General features: G+C 54.1%; 1 protein-coding gene across 9 annotated transcripts in view; it reads left to right on the plus strand.

Annotated features, from left to right (window-relative positions):
* Positions 1-1,337: 1,337 nt before the first annotated feature.
* Positions 1,338-20,706, plus strand: part of LOC116958586 (CD9 antigen-like) — an 82,869-nt gene continuing 63,500 nt past the window's right edge. For all 9 annotated transcript variants that reach the window (XR_012931187.1, XR_012931184.1, XR_012931189.1 and 6 more), the window contains exon 1: positions 1,338-1,745. Coding sequence is in view for 1 of the 9 variants with exons in the window: in XM_076057269.1 (XP_075913384.1) it covers positions 1,680-1,745 (66 nt within the window). In the remaining 8 variants the exon portion in view is untranslated. The remainder of the gene's footprint in view (positions 1,746-20,706) is intronic.

Below are 20,706 nucleotides of genomic sequence, written 5' to 3' on the forward strand. Positions count from 1 at the left end.
CCTGTACCACATCACTCTATCTCTTCACTAGCCCGGTGCCTCCTGTACCACATCACTCCATCTCTTCTCTAGCCCCGTGCCGCGCCCATTTAGCCCCCTCGATCCGGCCGAACAAAAGCTGTCTCGGCATGCGGTGGCTGGGCATGCGGGCTACATGACCCAGCTCAGACACAGACAAAGATCCCCCGTATACCCTTAACAGACTGTAGGGGCAAGTGCTGTTAGCGAGCACCTATGAAGGCCGGAACGGTACACGAGGGGGTGGGTGGTCAGCACCACGCCCGACCGCCTTTGTCTCCCTAGTGGCGATGTTTTTATCCACCGCACCAGGCACTCATTTGAGGTTGAGTCGACCTAGGGGAGGCCCAGGACCGGTTCAGATAATCGTCACTGGTTCATAGCGCAGCGTAGCGCTAACCGCTACACTACCGCTCCCCACCCAGCTCACATACAGACACACACACACACAGACACACACACACTCACACACAGACACTCCACTCACACACAGACACACACACACTCACACACAGACACACTCACACACACTCACACACAGACACACACAGACACACACACACATTCACACACATTCACTCACTCACACACACAGACACACACACAGACACACACTCACAGACACACTCACACTCACACACACTCACTCACAGACACTCACACACACACTCACACACAGACACACACAGACACAGATACACACACATTCACACACATTCACTCACTCACACACACAGACACACACTCACACACACTCACACACAGACACACTCACACAGACACACACAGACACACACACAGACACACACTCTCACACACAGACACACACACAGACACACAAACTCACATTCACTCACTCACACACTCACTCACACACACAGACACACACACACTCACAGACACACAGACACAAACTCACACACACACACACAGACACACACTCAAACACACACAAACACTCACACACAGACACACACTCACACACACACACTCACACACACACAAACACTCACACACAGACACACAGACACACACACACACACTCAAACACACACTCACACACACACAGACACACACACACTCACACACACAGACACACACACTCACACACACACGCTCACACTCACACACACACGCTCACACTCACAGACACACAGACACAAACTCACACACACACACACAGACACACACTCAAACACACACACTCACACACTCACAGACACACACTCACAGACACACACTCACACACACACAAACACTCACACACAGACACACACACACACTCACACACACTCACACACACACATTCACCCCCTCTCTCTCTTCAACTCCCCGCCCATCTCCCTCTCTCTGATTCACTCCCTCCAGCCGCTGTCGCCGCTCATAGTCGACTCGACTCGCTCGGGAAATCTTCGCCAACAAACAATCGTCCGCCCACTCCCACCTCGTCCACCACCTCGTCCACCACCTCGCCCACCAGCTCGTCCACCAGCTCGTCCACCACCTCGTCCACCACCTCGCCCACCAGCTCGTCCACCACCTCGTCCGCCACCTCGTCCACCAGCTCGTCCACTACCTCGTCCACCACCTCGCCCACCAGCTCGCCCACCAGCTCGCCCACCACCTCGTCCACCACCTCGTCCACCACCTCGTCATCAGCCATGGGTGTGCAGGGTTGCCTGAAATGCGTCAAGTATCTGCTGTTCGCCTTCAACTTCATCTTCTGGGTAAGGGAGCGTCGAGTCGTTCATTGTGAGTCGTTCACTGTGAGTCGTTCATTGTGAGTCGTTCACTGTGAGTCGTTCATTGTGAGTCGTTCATTGTGAGTCTTTCACTGTGAGTCGTTCACTGTGAGACGTTCATTGCGAGACGTTCATTGTGAGTCGTTCATTGTGAGACGTTCATTGGGAGTCGATCCTCGCGAGTCGTTCACTGTGAGTCGTTCATTGTGAGTCGTTCACTGTGAGTCGTTCACTGTGAGTCGTTGATTGTGAGTCGTTCCTTGTGAGTCGTTCCTAGCGAGTCGTTCATCGCGAGTCGTTCATTGTGAGTCGTTCATTGTGAGTCGTTCATTGTGAGTCGTTCATTGTGAGCAGTGGGGTGGAGCAGTGGGGTGGAGCAGTGGGGTGGAGCAGTGGGGGTAGAGGAGTGAAGTCGAGTCGCGGGTCGAGTGAGTCGCTGGTCGAGTGAGTCGCGGGTCGAGCGAGTCGCTGGTCGAGCGAGTCGCGGGTCGAGCGAGTCGCTGGTTGAGCGAGTCGCTGGTCGAGTGAGTCGCTGGTCGAGTGAGTCGCTGGTCGAGTGAGTCGCTGGTCGAGTGAGTCGCTGGTCGAGTGAGTCGCTGGTCGAGTGAGTCGCTGGTCGAGAGAGTCGCTGGTCGAGTGAGTCGCTGGTCGAGTGAGTCGCTGGTCGAGTGAGTCGCTGGTCGAGAGAGTCGCTGGTAGAGTGAGTCGCTGGTCGAGTGAGTCGCTGGTCGAGTGAGTCGCTGGTCGAGTGAGTCGCTGGTCGAGTGAGTCGCTGGTCGAGTGAGTCGCTGGTCGAGTGAGTCGCTGGTCGAGAGAGTCGCTGGTCGAGTGAGTCGCTGGTCGAGTGAGTCGCTGGTCGAGTGAGTCGCTGGTCGAGTGAGTCGCTGGTCGAGTGAGTCGCTGGTCGAGAGAGTCGCTGGTCGAGTGAGTCGCTGGTCGAGTGAGTCGCTGGTCGAGTGAGTCGCTGGTCGAGTGAGTCGCTGGTCGAGTGAGTCGCTGGTCGAGTGAGTCGCTGGTCGAGTGAGTCGCTGGTCGAGTGAGTCGCTGGTCGAGTGAGTCGCTGGTCGAGCGAGTCGCTGGTCGAGCGAGTTGTGGGTCGAGTGAGTTGTGGGTCGAGTGAGTCGCTGGTCGAGTGAGTCGCTGGTTGAGCGAGTTGTGGGTCGAGTGAGTTGTGGGTCGAGTGAGTCGCTGGTTGAGTGAGTCGCTGGTTAAGCGAGTCGCTGGTTGAGTGAGTTGTGGGTCGAGTGAGTTGTGGGTCGAGTGAGTTGTGGGTCGAGTGAGTCGCTGGTTGAGTGAGTCGCTGGTTGAGTGAGTCGCGGGTCGAGTGAGTCGCTGGTTGAGTGAGTTGTGGGTCGAGTGAGTCGTGGGTTGAGTGAGTCGCTGGTTGAGTGAGTCGCTGGTTGAGTGAGTCGCTGGTTGAGTGAGTCGCTGGTTGAGTGAGTCGTGGGTCGAGTGAGTCGCTGGTTGAGTGAGTCGCTGGTCGAGTGAGTCGCTGGTTGAGTGAGTCGTGGGACGACTGAGTCGCTGGTTGAGTGAGTCGCTGGTTGAGTGAGTCGCTGGTTGAGTGAGTCGCTGGTCGAGTGAGTCGCTGGTTGAGTGAGTCGCTGGTCGAGTGAGTCGCTGGTCGAGTGAGTCGCTGGTTGAGTGAGTCGTGGGTCGAGTGAGTCGCTGGTTGAGTGAGTCGCTGGTTGAGTGAGTCGCTGGTCGAGTGAGTCGCTGGTCGAGTGAGTCGCTGGTTGAGTGAGTTGTGGGTCGAGTGAGTCGCTGGTCGAGCGAGTCGCTGGTCGAGCGAGTCGCTGGTTGAGTGAGTCGCTGGTTGAGTGAGTCGTGGGTCGAGTGAGTCGCTGGTTGAGTGAGTCGCTGGTTGAGCGAGTCGCTGGATGAGTGAGTCGCTGGTTGAGTGAGTTGTGGGTCGAGTGAGTTGTGGGTCGAGTGAGTCGCTGGTTGAGTGAGTCGCTGGTTGAGTGAGTCGCTGGTCGAGCGAGTCGTGGGTCGAGCGAGTCGCTGGTTGAGCGAGTCGCTGGTCGAGTGAGTCGCTGGTCGAGTGAGTCGCTGGTTGAGTGAGTTGTGGGTCGAGTGAGTCGCTGGTCGAGCGAGTCGCTGGTCGAGCGAGTCGCTGGTTGAGTGAGTCGCTGGTTGAGTGAGTCGTGGGTCGAGTGAGTCGCTGGTTGAGTGAGTCGCTGGTTGAGTGAGTCGCTGGTTGAGTGAGTTGTGGGTCGAGTGAGTTGTGGGTCGAGTGAGTCGCTGGTTGAGTGAGTCGCTGGTTGAGTGAGTCGCTGGTTGAGCGAGTCGCTGGTTGAGTGAGTCGCTTGTTGAGTGAGTCGTGGGTCGAGTGAGTCGCTGGTTGAGTGAGTCGCTGGTTGAGTGAGTCGCTGGTTGAGTGAGTCGCTGGTTGAGTGAGTCGTGGGTCGAGTGAGTCGCTGGTTGAGTGAGTCGCTGGTTGAGTGAGTCGCTGGTTGAGTGAGTCGCTGGTCGAGTGAGTCGCTGGTCGAGTGAGTCGCTGGTCGAGTGAGTCGCTGGTCGAGTGAGTCGCTGGTCGAGTGAGTCGCTGGGCGAGTGAGTCGCTGGTTGAGTGAGTCGCTGGTCGAGTGAGTCGCTGGTCGAGTGAGTCGCTGGTCGAGTGAGTCGCTGGTCGAGTGAGTCGCTGGTCGAGTGAGTCGCTGGTTGAGTGAGTCGCTGGTTGAGTGAGTCGCTGGTTGAGTGAGTCGCTGGTTGAGTGAGTCGCTGGTTGAGTGAGTTGTGGGATGAGTGAGTCGCTGGTTGAGTGAGTCGTGAGACGAGTGAGTCGCTTGTTGAGTGAGTCGCTTGTTGAGTGAGTCGCTGGGCGAGTGAGTCGCTGGTCGAGTGAGTCGCTGGTCGAGTGAGTCGCTGGTTGAGTGAGTCGTGGGTCGAGTGAGTCGCTGGTTGAGTGAGTCGCTGGTCGAGTGAGTCGCTGGTCGAGTGAGTCGCTGGTTGAGTGAGTCGCTGGTTGAGTGAGTCGTGGGTCGAGCGAGTCGCTGGTTGAGCGAGTCGCTGGTTGAGTGAGTCGCTGGTTGAGTGAGTCGCTGGTTGAGTGAGTCGTGGGTCGAGTGAGTCGTGGGTCGAGTGAGTCGCTGGTTGAGTGAGTCGCTGGGCGAGTGAGTCGCTGGTTGAGCGAGTCGCGGGTCGAGTGAGTCGCGGGTCGAGTGAGTCGTGGAACGAGTGAGTCGCTGGTCGAGTGAGTCGCTGGTCGAGTGAGTCGCTGGTCGAGTGAGTCGCTGGTTGAGCGAGTCGCTGGTTGAGCGAGTTGTGGGTCGAGCGAGTCGCTGGTTGAGTGAGTCGCTGGTCGAGTGAGTCGCTGGTTGAGTGAGTCGCTGGTCGAGTGAGTCGCTGGTTGAGTGAGTCGCTGGTTGAGTGAGTCGCTGGTTGAGTGAGTCGCTGGTTGAGTGAGTCGCTGGGCGAGTGAGTCGCTGGTTGAGTGAGTCGCTGGTTGAGTGAGTCGCTGGTTGAGTGAGTCGCTGGTTGAGTGAGTCGCTGGTCGAGTGAGTCGCTGGTTGAGTGAGTCGCTGGTTGAGTGAGTCGCTGGTTGAGTGAGTCGCTGGTTGAGTGAGTCGCTGGTTGAGTGAGTCGCTGGTTGAGTGAGTCGCTGGTTGAGTGAGTCGCTGGTTGAGTGAGTCGCTGGTTGAGTGAGTCGCTGGGCGAGTGAGTCGCTGGTTGAGTGAGTCGCTGGTTGAGTGAGTCGCTGGTTGAGTGAGTCGCTGGTTGAGTGAGTCGCTGGTCGAGTGAGTCGCTGGTTGAGTGAGTCGCTGGTTGAGTGAGTCGCTGGTCGAGCGAGTCGCTGGTCGAGTGAGTCGCTGGTTGAGTGAGTCGCTGGTTGAGTGAGTCGCTGGTTGAGCGAGTCGCTGGTCGAGTGAGTCGTGGGTCGAGTGAGTCGTGGGTCGAGTGAGTCGCTGGTTGAGTGAGTCGCTGGTTGAGTGAGTCGTGGGTCGAGTGAGTCGCTGGTTGAGTGAGTCGCTGGTTGAGTGAGTCGTGGGTCGAGTGAGTCGTGGGTCGAGTGAGTCGCTGGTTGAGTGAGTCGCTGGGCGAGTGAGTCGCTGGTTGAGCGAGTCGCGGGTCGAGTGAGTCGCGGGTCGAGTGAGTCGTGGAACGAGTGAGTCGCTGGTCGAGTGAGTCGCTGGTTGAGTGAGTCGCTGGGCGAGTGAGTCGCTGGTTGAGCGAGTCGCGGGTCGAGTGAGTCGCGGGTCGAGTGAGTCGTGGAACGAGTGAGTCGCTGGTCGAGTGAGTCGCTGGTCGAGTGAGTCGCTGGTCGAGTGAGTCGCTGGTCGAGTGAGTCGCTGGTCGAGTGAGTCGCTGGTTGAGTGAGTCGCTGGTTGAGTGAGTCGCGGGTCGAGTGAGTCATTCCTTCACGTAAATTGCTGCTCACAAACGCAAACCTTGTGGGTGATGATAATAATAACAACAACAGCCGCTTTCTGTACTTTTGAGGAATAAGCAATTAGGAAAATAACACTTAACTACCCAGGAACAAACACAAATAAAATTGACGTTGTTACGCAGTGAAATATCGGGCTTCTATCCGGTCATACGCTGTATTTGCGTACGGTGTGTTCGAAAACGATGGAGCCGATTTCAAAGTGAGTTCATTTCAGGATGCGTACCAAACGCTTTAATGAGCTCTGCATGGCCCTCCAACCGCTGGACGGACACCATCGAAACGATCGTCCCAAACGCCCTCTCAAACGCCTCTCAAAGCTGTCTCCTCCGTCACCTCCCTCCCCCGTCGAAGTCACCGCTGAAGTTATTCCGTTCCTGAGGTCATCCAGATTAGGCGCTAACGGTGGCACCTTAAAAAAAAACACCACGGGCCTTTGACGCTTCCCCACAAGCAAACAATGAGTCGCTCAAAACAATGAGAGGGGCGGCCATGGAGTGTAGCACAACCGCAATTATGGATTCAGTCTTGCCGAACTGCAAGAACGCAAAACGCCCCTCGTGTTTACTGGGGGTCACCATCTAGAGAGTGACTGAGGCTAGGGGCTGTTTGTTCACTGGGGTCACCATGTAGAGAGTGGCTGAGGCTAGGGGCTGTTTGTGTTCACTGGGGTCACCATCTAGAGAATGAGCGAGGCTAGGGGCTGTGTGTTCACTGGGGTCACCATCTAGAGAATGACTGAGACTAAGGGGCTGTTTGTGTTCACTGGGGGTCACCATCTAGAGAATGGCCGAGGCTAGGGGCTGTTTGTGTTCACTGGGGGTCACCATCTAGAGAATGGCTGAGGCTAGGGGCTGTTTGTGTTCACTGGGGTCACCATTTAGAGAATGACTGAGGCTAGGGGCTGTTTGTGTGCTGGGGTCACCATCTAGAGAATGATTGAGGCTAGGGGCTGTTTGTGTTCACTGGGGGTCACCATCTAGAGAATGACTGAGGCTAGGGGCTGTTTGTGTGCTGGGGTCACCATCTAGAGAATGATTGAGGCTAGGGGCTGTTTGTGTTCACTGGGGGTCACCATCTAGAGAATGGCTGAGGCTAGGGGCTGTTTGTGTTCACTGGGGGTCACCATCTAGAGAATGGCTGAGGCTAGGGGCTGTTTGTGTTCACTGGGGTCACCATCTAGAGAGTGGCTGAGGCTAGGGGCTGTTTGTGTTCACTGGGGTCACCATCTAGAGAGTGGCTGAGGCTAGGGGCTGTTTGTGTTGTTGGGTCACCATCTAGAGAATTATTGAGACTAGGGGCTGTTTGTTCACTGGGGTCACCATCTAGAGAATGATTGAGGCTAGGGGCAGTTTGTGTTCACTGGGGTCACCATCTAGAGAATGACTGAGGCTAGGGGCTGTTTGTGTGCTGGGGTCACCATCTAGAGAATGATTGAGGCTCGGGGCTGTTTGTGTTCACTGGGGTCACCATCTAGAGAATGACTGAGGCTAGGGGCTGTTTGTGTGCTGGGGTCACCATCTAGAGAATGATTGAGGCTCGGGGCTGTTTGTGTGCTGGGGTCACCATCTAGAGAATGATTGAGGCTAGGGGCTGTTTGTGTTCACTGGGGTCACCATCTAGAGAATGACTGAGGCTAGGGGCTGTTTGTGTGCTGGGGTCACCATCTAGAGAATGATTGAGGCTAGGGGCTGTTTGTTCACTGGGGTCACCATCTACAGAATGGCTGAGGCTAGGGGCTGTTTGTGTTCACTGGGGTCACCATCTAGAGAATGGCTGAGGCTAGGGGCTGTTTGTGTTGTTGGGTCACCATCTAGAGAATGATTGAGGCTAGAGGCTGTTTGTGTTCACTGGGGTCACCATCTAGAGAGTGACTGAGGCTAGGGGCTGTTTGTGTTCACTGGGGTCACCATCTAGAGAATGACTGAGGCTAGGGGCTGTTTGTGTTCACTGGGGTCACCATCTAGAGAGTCACTGAGGCTAGGGGCTGTTTGTGTTTACTGGGGGTCACCATCTAGAGAATGGCTGAGGCTAGGGGCTGTTTGTGTTCACTGGGGTCACCATCTAGAGAATGGCTGAGGCTAGGGGCTGTTTGTGTTCACTGGGGTCACCATCTAGAGAATGACTGAGGCTAGGGGCTGTTTGTGTTCACTGGGGTCACCATTTAGAGAATGACTGAGGCTAGGGGCTGTTTGTTCACTGGGGTCACCATCTAGAGAATGGCTGAGGCTAGGGGCTGTTTGTTCACTGGGGTCACCATCTAGAGAATGACTGAGGCTAGGGGCTGTTTGTGTTCACTGAGGTCACCATCTAGAGAATGGCTGAGGCTAGGGGCTGTTTGTTCACTGGGGTCACCATCTAGAGAATGACTGAGGCTAGGGGCTGTTTGTGTTCACTGAGGTCACCATCTAGAGAATGGCTGAGGCTAGGGGCTGTTTGTTCACTGATGGCTATCAGCACACAGTTGGAGCTCATAGTTATTGATTTAATAGACGTCCATCAGTACACAATTGTATCTCAGTTATTGATTGAATAGACGTCCATCAGTACACAATTGTATCTCATAGTTATTGATTGAATTAGACGTCCATCAGTACACAATTGTATATCATAGTTATTGATTGAATAGACGTCCATCAGTACACAATTGTATCTCATAGTTATTGATTGAATTAGACGTCCATCAGTACACAGTTGTATCTCATAGTTATTGATTGAATTAGACGTCCAGCTGTACACAATTGTATCTCATAGTTATTGATTGAATAGACGGCCATCAGTACGCAGTTGTATCTCATAGTTATTGATTGAATAGATGGCCATCAGCACGCAGTTGTATCTCATAGTTATTGATTGAATAGATGGCCATCAGCACATATCTTATAGTTATTGATTGAATTAGACGTCCAGCTGTACACAATTGTATCTCATAGTTATTGATTGAATAGATGGCCATCAGTACGCAGTTATATCTCATAGTTATTGATTGAATTAGACGTCCATCTGTACACACTTGTATCTCATAGTTATTGATTGAATAGACGTCCATCAGTACGCAGTTGTATCTAATAGTTATTGATTTAATAGATGGCCATCAGTACGCAGTTATATCTCATAGTTATTGATTGAATAGATGGCCATCAGCACATATCTTATAGTTATTGATTGAAGAGATGGCCTTGGGGGCGGAGGGTGTGGTCTAGTGTTGTATTTATTCTCCTGTGCACTGCTATCCCGTCGTTTTGAAACCGGTTTAACACGTGGCAAGATTTCTTGAGCAATGTCATCCATAACAAGGGGGGGGGGGGGGGAGCGGGGTGAGATCGCGTGTGAATATATTCAAAAATATATTCTCACGCGATCTAAACATTTAATGTTGGGTCGTTAAGCCCGCCACCACCCGACAAAGCCAATCAGTAACAGGAGTGGTGGTGGGGGATGGGGTTGTGTCACGTTAACAGAACGTAGCCGATTCGTTACTAGTACAGCACTCGTGTACAGTGAAGTGTATAGTGTAGTTAATTGTATAGTGTAGTGTAGTTAATAGTGTAGTGTATAGTGTAGTGTATCGTGTAGTGTAGTGTTATATAGTGTAGTGTATAGTGTAGTGTATAGTAGTGTAATGTATAGTGCAGTGTATAGTGTAGTGTATAGTAGTGTTGTGTATAGTGCAGTGTATAGTGTTATATAGTGTAGTGTATAGTTGTATAGTGTAGTGTGTAGTGTATAGTGCAGTGTAGTGTTATATAGTGTAGTGTAAAGTGTTATATAGTGTAGTGTATAGTGTAGTGTGTAGTGTATATTGTAGTGTAGTGTATAGTATAGTGTCGTGTGTAGTGTATAGTGTTGTGTAGTGTTATATAGTGTAGTGTATAGTAGTGTAGTGTGTAGTGTAGTGTATAGTGTTATATAGTATAGTGCAGTGTATAGTGTTATATAGTGTAGTGTATAGTTGTATAGTGTAGTGTATAGTGCAGTGTAGTGTTATATAGTGTAGTGTAAAGTGTTATATAGTGTAGTGTAAAGTGTTATATAGTGTAGTGTATAGTGTAGTGTATAGTGTAGTGTATAGTGTAGTGTATAGTGTAGTGTATAGTGTATAGTATAGTGTCGTGTGTAGTGTATAGTGTTATATAGTGTAGTGTAGTGTATAGGGTAGTGTGTAGTGTAGTGTATAGTATAGTGTGTAGTGTAGTGTATAGTATAGTGTGTAGTGTAGTGTGTAGTGTAGTGTATAGTGTAGTGTATAGTGTAGTGTAGTGTATAGTGTTATATAGTGTAGTGTGTAGTGTAGTGTACTAGTACAGCAAAACAGCGGTTGAAGGTTGAGAGAGCAAACCCACGACATTGGCAGTCGAAGGACGACGTTTCGCCAGTAATCACAACCGGCATCAGCAGGCGACGGGCAGATTTGTGGCCTTTGTCTGATGACGGAGGAGGATTACTCCACAAATCTGGCTGTCACCTGATGATGGCGGTGGTAATTACCGGCGAAACAGCGCACCCACCCACTTACTCACCCACCCACTCACTCACCCACCCACTCACTCACCCACCCACTTACTCACCCACTCACCCACCCACCCACCCACTTACCCAACCACTTACTCACCCACCCACTTACTCACCCACTCACTCACCCACTTACTCACTCACCCACCCACTCACTCACCCACTCACCCATCCACCCACTTACTCACTCACCCACTCACTCACCCACCCACTCACCCACTTACCCACCCACTCACTTACCCACCCACTTACTCACCCACTCACTCACCCACCCACCCACTTACTCACCCACCCACCCACTTACTCACCCACCCACTCAGTCACCCACCCACTCACTCACCCACTCACTCACTCACTCACCCACCCACCCACTTACCCACCCACTTACTCACCCACTCACTCACTCACCCACTCACTCACTCACCCACCCACCTACTCACCCACCCACTCACTTACCCACCCACTTACTCACCCACTCACTCACTCACCCACCCACCCACCCACTCACCCACCCACCCACCCACTCACCCACCCACCCACCCACTCACTCACCCACTCACTCACTTACTCACCCACCCACTTACTCACCCACCCACTCACTTACCCACCCACTTACTCACCCACCCACTCACTCACCCACCCACCCACTTACTCACCCACCCACCCACTTACCCACCCACCCACTTACCCACCCACTTACTCACCCACCCACTCACTCACCCACCCACTTACTCACCCACTCACTCACTCACCCACCCACCCACTTACTCACCCACCCACCCACTTACTCACCCACCCACTCACTCACCCAACCACTCACTCACCCACTCACTCACCCACACACCCACTCACTCACTCAATCACCCACTCACTCACTCACCCACTCACTCACCCACCCAACCACTCACTCACCCACCCAACCACCCACCCACCCACCCACTCACTCACTCACCCACCCACCCACTCACTCACTCACCCACCCACTCACTCACCCACCCACCCACTCACTCACTCACCCACTCACTCACCCACACACCCACTCACTCACCCACACACCCACTCACTCACTCAATCACCCACCCACCCACCCACACTCACTCACTCACCCACTCACCCACCCACCCACTCACCCACCCACTCACTCACTCACCCACTCACTCACCCACCCACCCACTCACCCACCCACTCACTCACCCACCCACCCACTCACTCACCCACCCACCCACCCACACTCACTCACTCACCCACCCACCCACCCACTCACTCACTCACCCACCCACTCACTCACTCACTCACCCAACCACTCACTCACCCACCCAACCACTCACTCACCCACTCACTCACTCACCCACCCATCCACCCACTCACCCACCCACCCACCCACTCACCCACTCACTCACTCACCCACCCATCCACCCACTCACCCACCCACCCACCCACTCACCCACTCACTCACTCAACCACCCACTCACCCACCCACTCACCCACCCATTCACTCACACACCCACCCACCCGAGACTCAATCAACCATCCACCCATGCACCCACACACCCAACTGGGCATCCACTCACCCACCCACACACACCCACATACTCACTCATCCACTCACTCACTCACTCATCCACTCACTAACCCGGTCATCCACTCACCCACCCACCCACACATACCCACATACTCATCCACTCACTCACTCACTCACCCACTCACTCACCCACACACCCACTCACTCACCCACACACCCACTCACTCACTCAATCACCCACCCACCCACCCACACTCACTCACTCACCCACTCACCCACCCACCCACCCACTCACCCACCCACCCACCCACTCACCCACCCACTCACTCACTCACCCACTCACTCACCCACCCACCCACTCACCCACCCACTCACTCACCCACCCACCCACTCACTCACCCACCCACCCACCCACACTCACTCACTCACCCACCCACCCACTCACTCACTCACCCACCCACTCACTCACTCACCCACTCACTCACCCAACCACTCACACACCCACCCAACCACTCACTCACCCACTCACTCACTCACCCACCCATCCACCCACTCACCCACCCACCCACTCACCCACTCACTCACTCAACCACCCACTCACCCACCCACTCACCCACCCATTCACTCACACACCCACCCACCCGAGACTCAATCAACCATCCACCCATGCACCCACACACCCAACTGGGCATCCACTCACCCACCCACACACACCCACATACTCACTCATCCACTCACTCACTCACTCATCCACTCACTAACCCGGTCATCCACTCACCCACCCACACATACCCACATACTCATCCACTCACTCACTCATCCACTCACTCACTCATCCACTCACTCACTCATCCACTCACTAACCCAGTCATCCACTCACCCACCCACACTCATACACCCACCCTCACCCAGCCACACCCACCCACATTCACTCATCCACTCACTCACTCACTCATCCGCTCACTAACCCGGTCATCCACTCACCCACCCACACCCACCCACGTACTCACTCATCCGCTCACTCACTCATCCGCTCACTAACCCAGTCATCCACTCACGCACCCACACTCACACACCCACCCACACTCACCCACATATTCACTCATCCGCTCACTCACTCATCCGCTCAGTAACCCAGTCATCCACTCACGCACCCACACTCACACACCCACCCACACTCACCCACATATTCACTCATCCGCTCACTCACTCATCCGCTCACTAACCCAGTCATCCACTCACCCACCCACACTCATACACCCACCCACACCCACCCACACTCACCCACATATTCACTCATCCGCTCACTCACTCATCCGCTCACTAACCCAGTCATCCACTCACGCACCCACACTCACACACCCACCCACACTCACCCACATATTCACTCATCCGCTCACTCACTCATCCGCTCACTAACCCAGTCATCCACTCACGCACACATCCACTCACCCACCCACACCCACCCACACTCACCCACATATTCACTCATCCACTCACTCACTCATCCACTCACTAACCCGGTCATCCACTCACCCACCCACACACACCCACGTACTCACTCATCCGCTCACTCACTCATCCGCTCAGTAACCCAGTCATCCACTCACCCACCCACACTCATACACCCAGCCACACCCACCCACATTCACTCACCCACTCACTCACTCATCCACTCACTAACCCAGTCATCCACTCACGCACCCACACTCACACACCCACCCACACTCACCCACATATTCACTCATCCGCTCACTCACTCATCCGCTCACTAACCCAGTCATCCACTCACGCACACATCCACTCACCCACCCATACCCAGCCACACCCACCCACATATTCACTCATCCACTCACTCACTCATCCGCTCAGTAACCCAGTCATCCACTCACGCACCCACACTCACACACCCACCCACACTCACCCACATATTCACTCATCCGCTCACTCACTCATCCGCTCACTAACCCAGTCATCCACTCACGCACAAATCCACTCACCCACCCGCCCATCCACTCACTCACTCACTGTACAATGCAGTTGCCTATGCCCATGAGTGTTATGGTGACGCTTTCGCCGCAGATTTTGGGCCAGAAAAGCCTCCGCGCGTAAGGGAGGGTACAACGTCAATAACACCGATTTGACTCATCTCATGCGATAGTGTAGCGGTTAGCGCTACGCTGCGCTATGAACCTGGCGACCCGGGTTCGATTCCCGCTCACGGCCAACACCAGTGACGATTATGTGAACCGGTCCCGGGCCTCCCCTAGGTCGACTCAGCCTCAAATGAGTACCTGGTGCGGTGTGTAAACATCGCCACTAGGGAGACAAAGGCGGTCGGGCGTGGTGCTGGCCACCCACCCCCTCGTGTACCGTTCCGGCCTTCATAGGTGCTCGCTAACAGCACTTGCCCCTACAGTCTGTTACAGGCTATATGGGGGATCTTTGTCTTTGTATTCACAGTATCTCTGTATACATCTCGGTCTCCACGTGTGTGTGGGTGTCTGTGTGTTTTTGCTCGGGCTGATGGCAGTATTATGTTTCACGCATATCACACGCAGGCGCCACGGAGTCTAGGAGATGTTAACTACCTCGCCTGGTACGCAGGAGGTCTGTGTGTCTCTCTCATCATCATCATCATCATCACGGTGTCTAGGAGATGTTGACTACCTCGCCTGGTCTACAGGAGGTCTGTGTTTCTCTCATCATTATCATCATCACGGTGCCTATGAGATGTTAACTACCTCGCCTGGAATGCAGGAGGTCTGTGTGTCTCTCTCTCATCATCATCATCATCACGGTGCCTAGGAGATGTTGACTACCTCGCCTGGTATGCAGGAGGTCTGTGTGTCTCTCTCTCATCATCATCATCACGGTGTCTATGAGATGTTAACTACCTCGCCTGGAATGCAGGAGGTCTGTGTGTCTCTCTCTCATCATCATCATCATCACGGTGTCCAGGAGATGTTGACTACCTCGCCTGGAATGCAGGAGGTCTGTGTCTCTCTCTCATCATCATCATCACGGTGTCTATGAGATGTTGACTACCTCACCTGGTATACAGGAGGTCTGTGTCTCTCTCTCATCATCATCATCACGGTGTCTATGAGATGTTGACTACCTCGCCTGGTGCGCAGGAGGTCTGTGTCTCTCTCTCATCATCATCATCATCATCACGGTGTCCAGGAGATGTTAACTACCTCGCCTGGAATGCAGGAGGTCTGTGTCTCTCTCTCATCATCATCATCATCACGGTGCCTATGAGATGTTAACTACCTCGCCTGGAATGCAGGAGGTCTGTGTGTCTCTCTCTCTCATCATCATCACGGTGTCCAGGAGATGTTGACTACCTCGCCTGGAATGCAGGAGGTCTGTGTCTCTCTCATCATCATCATCACGATGTCTATGAGATGTTGACTACCTCGCCTGGTCTACAGGAGGTCTGTGTCTCTCTCTCATCATCATCATCATCACGGTGTCTAGGAGATGTTGACTACCTCGCCTGGTGTACAGGAGGTCTGTGTCTCTCTCTCATCATCATCATCATTACAGTGGCTAGGAGATGTTAACTACCTCGCCTGGTATACAGGAGGTCTGTGTCTCTCTCCATCTCATCATCATCACAGTGGCTATGAGATGTTGACTACCTCGCCTGGTCTACAGGAGGTCTGTGTCTCTCTCCATCTCATCATCATCATAGTGGCTATGAGATGTTGACTACCTCGCCTGGTATACAGGAGGTCTGTGTCTCTCTCATCATCATCACGGTGGCTATGAGATGTTGACTACCTCGCCTGGTCTACAGGAGGTCTGTGTCTCTCTCTTCATCAACATCATCACGGTGGCTATGAGATGTTGACTACCTCGCATGGTCTACAGGAGGTCTGTGTCTCTCTCTCATCAGTTGTATAGTGTAGTGTATAGTGCAGTGTAGTGTTATATAGTGTAGTGTAAAGTGTTATATAGTGTAGTGTAAAGTGTTATATAGTGTAGTGTATAGTGTAGTGTATAGTGTAGTGTATAGTGTAGTGTATAGTGTAGTGTATAGTGTATAGTATAGTGTCGTGTGTAGTGTATAGTGTTATATAGTGTAGTGTAGTGTATAGGGTAGTGTGTAGTGTAGTGTATAGTATAGTGTGTAGTGTAGTGTATAGTATAGTGTGTAGTGTAGTGTGTAGTGTAGTGTATAGTGTAGTGTATAGTGTAGTGTATAGTGTAGTGTATAGTGTTATATAGTGTAGTGTGTAGTGTAGTGTACTAGTACAGCAAAACAGCGGTTGAAGGTTGAGAGAGCAAACCCACGACATTGGCAGTCGAAGGACGACGTTTCGCCAGTAATCACAACCGGCATCAGCAGGCGACGGGCAGATTTGTGGCCTTTGTCTGATGACGGAGGAGGATTACTCCACAAATCTGGCTGTCACCTGATGATGGCGGTGGTAATTACCGGCGAAACAGCCCACCCACTTACTCACCCACCCACTCACTCACCCACCCACTCACTCACCCACCCACTTACTCACCCACTCACCCACCCACCCACCCACTTACCCAACCACTTACTCACCCACCCACTTACTCACCCACTCACTCACCCACTTACTCACTCACCCACCCACTCACTCACCCACTCACCCATCCACCCACTTACTCACTCACCCACTCACTCACCCACCCACTCACCCACTTACCCACCCACTCACTTACCCACCCACTTACTCACCCACTCACTCACCCACCCACCCACTTACTCACCCACCCACCCACTTACTCACCCACCCACTCAGTCACCCACCCACTCACTCACCCACTCACTCACTCACTCACCCACCCACCCACTTACCCACCCACTTACTCACCCACTCACTCACTCACCCACTCACTCACTCACCCACCCACCTACTCACCCACCCACTCACTTACCCACCCACTTACTCACCCACTCACTCACTCACCCACCCACCCACCCACTCACCCACCCACCCACCCACTCACCCACCCACCCACCCACTCACTCACCCACTCACTCACTTACTCACCCACCCACTTACTCACCCACCCACTCACTTACCCACCCACTTACTCACCCACCCACTCACTCACCCACCCACCCACTTACTCACCCACCCACCCACTTACCCACCCACCCACTTACCCACCCACTTACTCACCCACCCACTCACTCACCCACCCACTTACTCACCCACTCACTCACTCACCCACCCACCCACTTACTCACCCACCCACCCACTTACTCACCCACCCACTCACTCACCCACCCACTCACTCACCCACTCACTCACCCACACACCCACTCACTCACTCAATCACCCACTCACTCACTCACCCACTCACTCACCCACCCAACCACTCACTCACCCACCCAACCACCCACCCACCCACCCACTCACTCACTCACCCACCCACCCACTCACTCACTCACCCACCCACTCACTCACCCACCCACCCACTCACTCACTCACCCACTCACTCACCCACACACCCACTCACTCACCCACACACCCACTCACTCACTCAATCACCCACCCACCCACCCACACTCACTCACTCACCCACTCACCCACCCACCCACCCACTCACCCACCCACTCACTCACTCACCCACTCACTCACCCACCCACCCACTCACCCACCCACTCACTCACCCACCCACCCACTCACTCACCCACCCACCCACCCACACTCACTCACTCACCCACCCACCCACTCACTCACTCACCCACCCACTCACTCACTCACCCACTCACTCACCCAACCACTCACTCACCCACCCAACCACTCACTCACCCACTCACTCACTCACCCACCCATCCACCCACTCACCCACCCACCCACCCACTCACCCACTCACTCACTCAACCACCCACTCACCCACCCACTCACCCACCCATTCACTCACACACCCACCCACCCGAGACTCAATCAACCATCCACCCATGCACCCACACACCCAACTGGGCATCCACTCACCCACCCACACACACCCACATACTCACTCATCCACTCACTCACTCACTCATCCACTCACTAACCCGGTCATCCACTCACCCACCCACCCACACATACCCACATACTCATCCACTCACTCACTCACTCACCCACTCACTCACCCACACACCCACTCACTCACCCACACACCCACTCACTCACTCAATCACCCACCCACCCACCCACACTCACTCACTCACCCACTCACCCACCCACCCACCCACTCACCCACCCACCCACTCACCCACCCACTCACTCACTCACCCACTCACTCACCCACCCACCCACTCACCCACCCACTCACTCACCCACCCACCCACTCACTCACCCACCCACCCACCCACCCACACTCACTCACTCACTCACCCACCCACCCACTCACTCACTCACCCACCCACTCACTCACTCACCCACTCACTCACCCAACCACTCACACACCCACCCAACCACTCACTCACCCACTCACTCACTCACCCACCCATCCACCCACTCACCCACCCACCCACTCACCCACTCACTCACTCAACCACCCACTCACCCACCCACTCACCCACCCATTCACTCACACACCCACCCACCCGAGACTCAATCAACCATCCACCCATGCACCCACACACCCAACTGGGCATCCACTCACCCACCCACACACACCCACATACTCACTCATCCACTCACTCACTCACTCATCCACTCACTAACCCGGTCATCCACTCACCCACCCACACATACCCACATACTCATCCACTCACTCACTCATCCACTCACTCACTCATCCACTCACTCACTCATCCACTCACTAACCCAGTCATCCACTCACCCACCCACACTCATACACCCACCCTCACCCAGCCACACCCACCCACATTCACTCATCCACTCACTCACTCACTCATCCGCTCACTAACCCGGTCATCCACTCACCCACCCACACCCACCCACGTACTCACTCATCCGCTCACTCACTCATCCGCTCACTAACCCAGTCATCCACTCACGCACCCACACTCACACACCCACCCACACTCACCCACATATTCACTCATCCGCTCACTCACTCATCCGCTCAGTAACCCAGTCATCCACTCACGCACCCACACTCACACACCCACCCACACTCACCCACATATTCACTCATCCGCTCACTCACTCATCCGCTCACTAACCCAGTCATCCACTCACCCACCCACACTCATACACCCACCCACACCCACCCACACTCACCCACATATTCACTCATCCGCTCACTCACTCATCCGCTCACTAACCCAGTCATCCACTCACGCACCCACACTCACACACCCACCCACACTCACCCACATATTCACTCATCCGCTCACTCACTCATCCGCTCACTAACCCAGTCATCCACTCACGCACACATCCACTCACCCACCCACACCCACCCACACTCACCCACATATTCACTCATCCACTCACTCACTCATCCACTCACTAACCCGGTCATCCACTCACCCACCCACACACACCCACGTACTCACTCATCCGCTCACTCACTCATCCGCTCAGTAACCCAGTCATCCACTCACCCACCCACACTCATACACCCAGCCACACCCACCCACATTCACTCACCCACTCACTCACTCATCCACTCACTAACCCAGTCATCCACTCACGCACCCACACTCACACACCCACCCACACTCACCCACATATTCACTCATCCGCTCACTCACTCATCCGCTCACTAACCCAGTCATCCACTCACGCACACATCCACTCACCCACCCATACCCAGCCACACCCACCCACATATTCACTCATCCACTCACTCACTCATCCGCTCAGTAACCCAGTCATCCACTCACGCACCCACACTCACACACCCACCCACACTCACCCACATATTCACTCATCCGCTCACTCACTCATCCGCTCACTAACCCAGTCATCCACTCACGCACAAATCCACTCACCCACCCGCCCATCCACTCACTCACTCACTGTACAATGCAGTTGCCTATGCCCATGAGTGTTATGGTGACGCTTTCGCCGCAGATTTTGGGCCAGAAAAGCCTCCGCGCGTAAGGGAGGGTACAACGTCAATAACACCGATTTGACTCATCTCATGCGATAGTGTAGCGGTTAGCGCTACGCTGCGCTATGAACCTGGCGACCCGGGTTCGATTCCCGCTCACGGCCAACACCAGTGACGATTATGTGAACCGGTCCCGGGCCTCCCCTAGGTCGACTCAGCCTCAAATGAGTACCTGGTGCGGTGTGTAAACATCGCCACTAGGGAGACAAAGGCGGTCGGGCGTGGTGCTGGCCACCCACCCCCTCGTGTACCGTTCTGGCCTTCATAGGTGCTCGCTAACAGCACTTGCCCCTACAGTCTGTTACAGGCTATATGGGGGATCTTTGTCTTTGTATTCACAGTATCTCTGTATACATCTCGGTCTCTACGTGTGTGTGGGTGTCTGTGTGTTTTTGCTCGGGCTGATGGCAGTATTATGTTTCACGCATATCACACGCAGGCGCCACGGAGTCTAG

The sequence above is a fragment of the Petromyzon marinus genome, chromosome 80, assembly GCF_048934315.1.
Source record: "Petromyzon marinus isolate PM22_M1 ecotype Great Lakes invasive population chromosome 80, UKy_Petmar_22M1.pri1.0, whole genome shotgun sequence".
In the NCBI taxonomy this organism is placed as follows: Eukaryota; Metazoa; Chordata; class Hyperoartia; order Petromyzontiformes; family Petromyzontidae; genus Petromyzon; species Petromyzon marinus.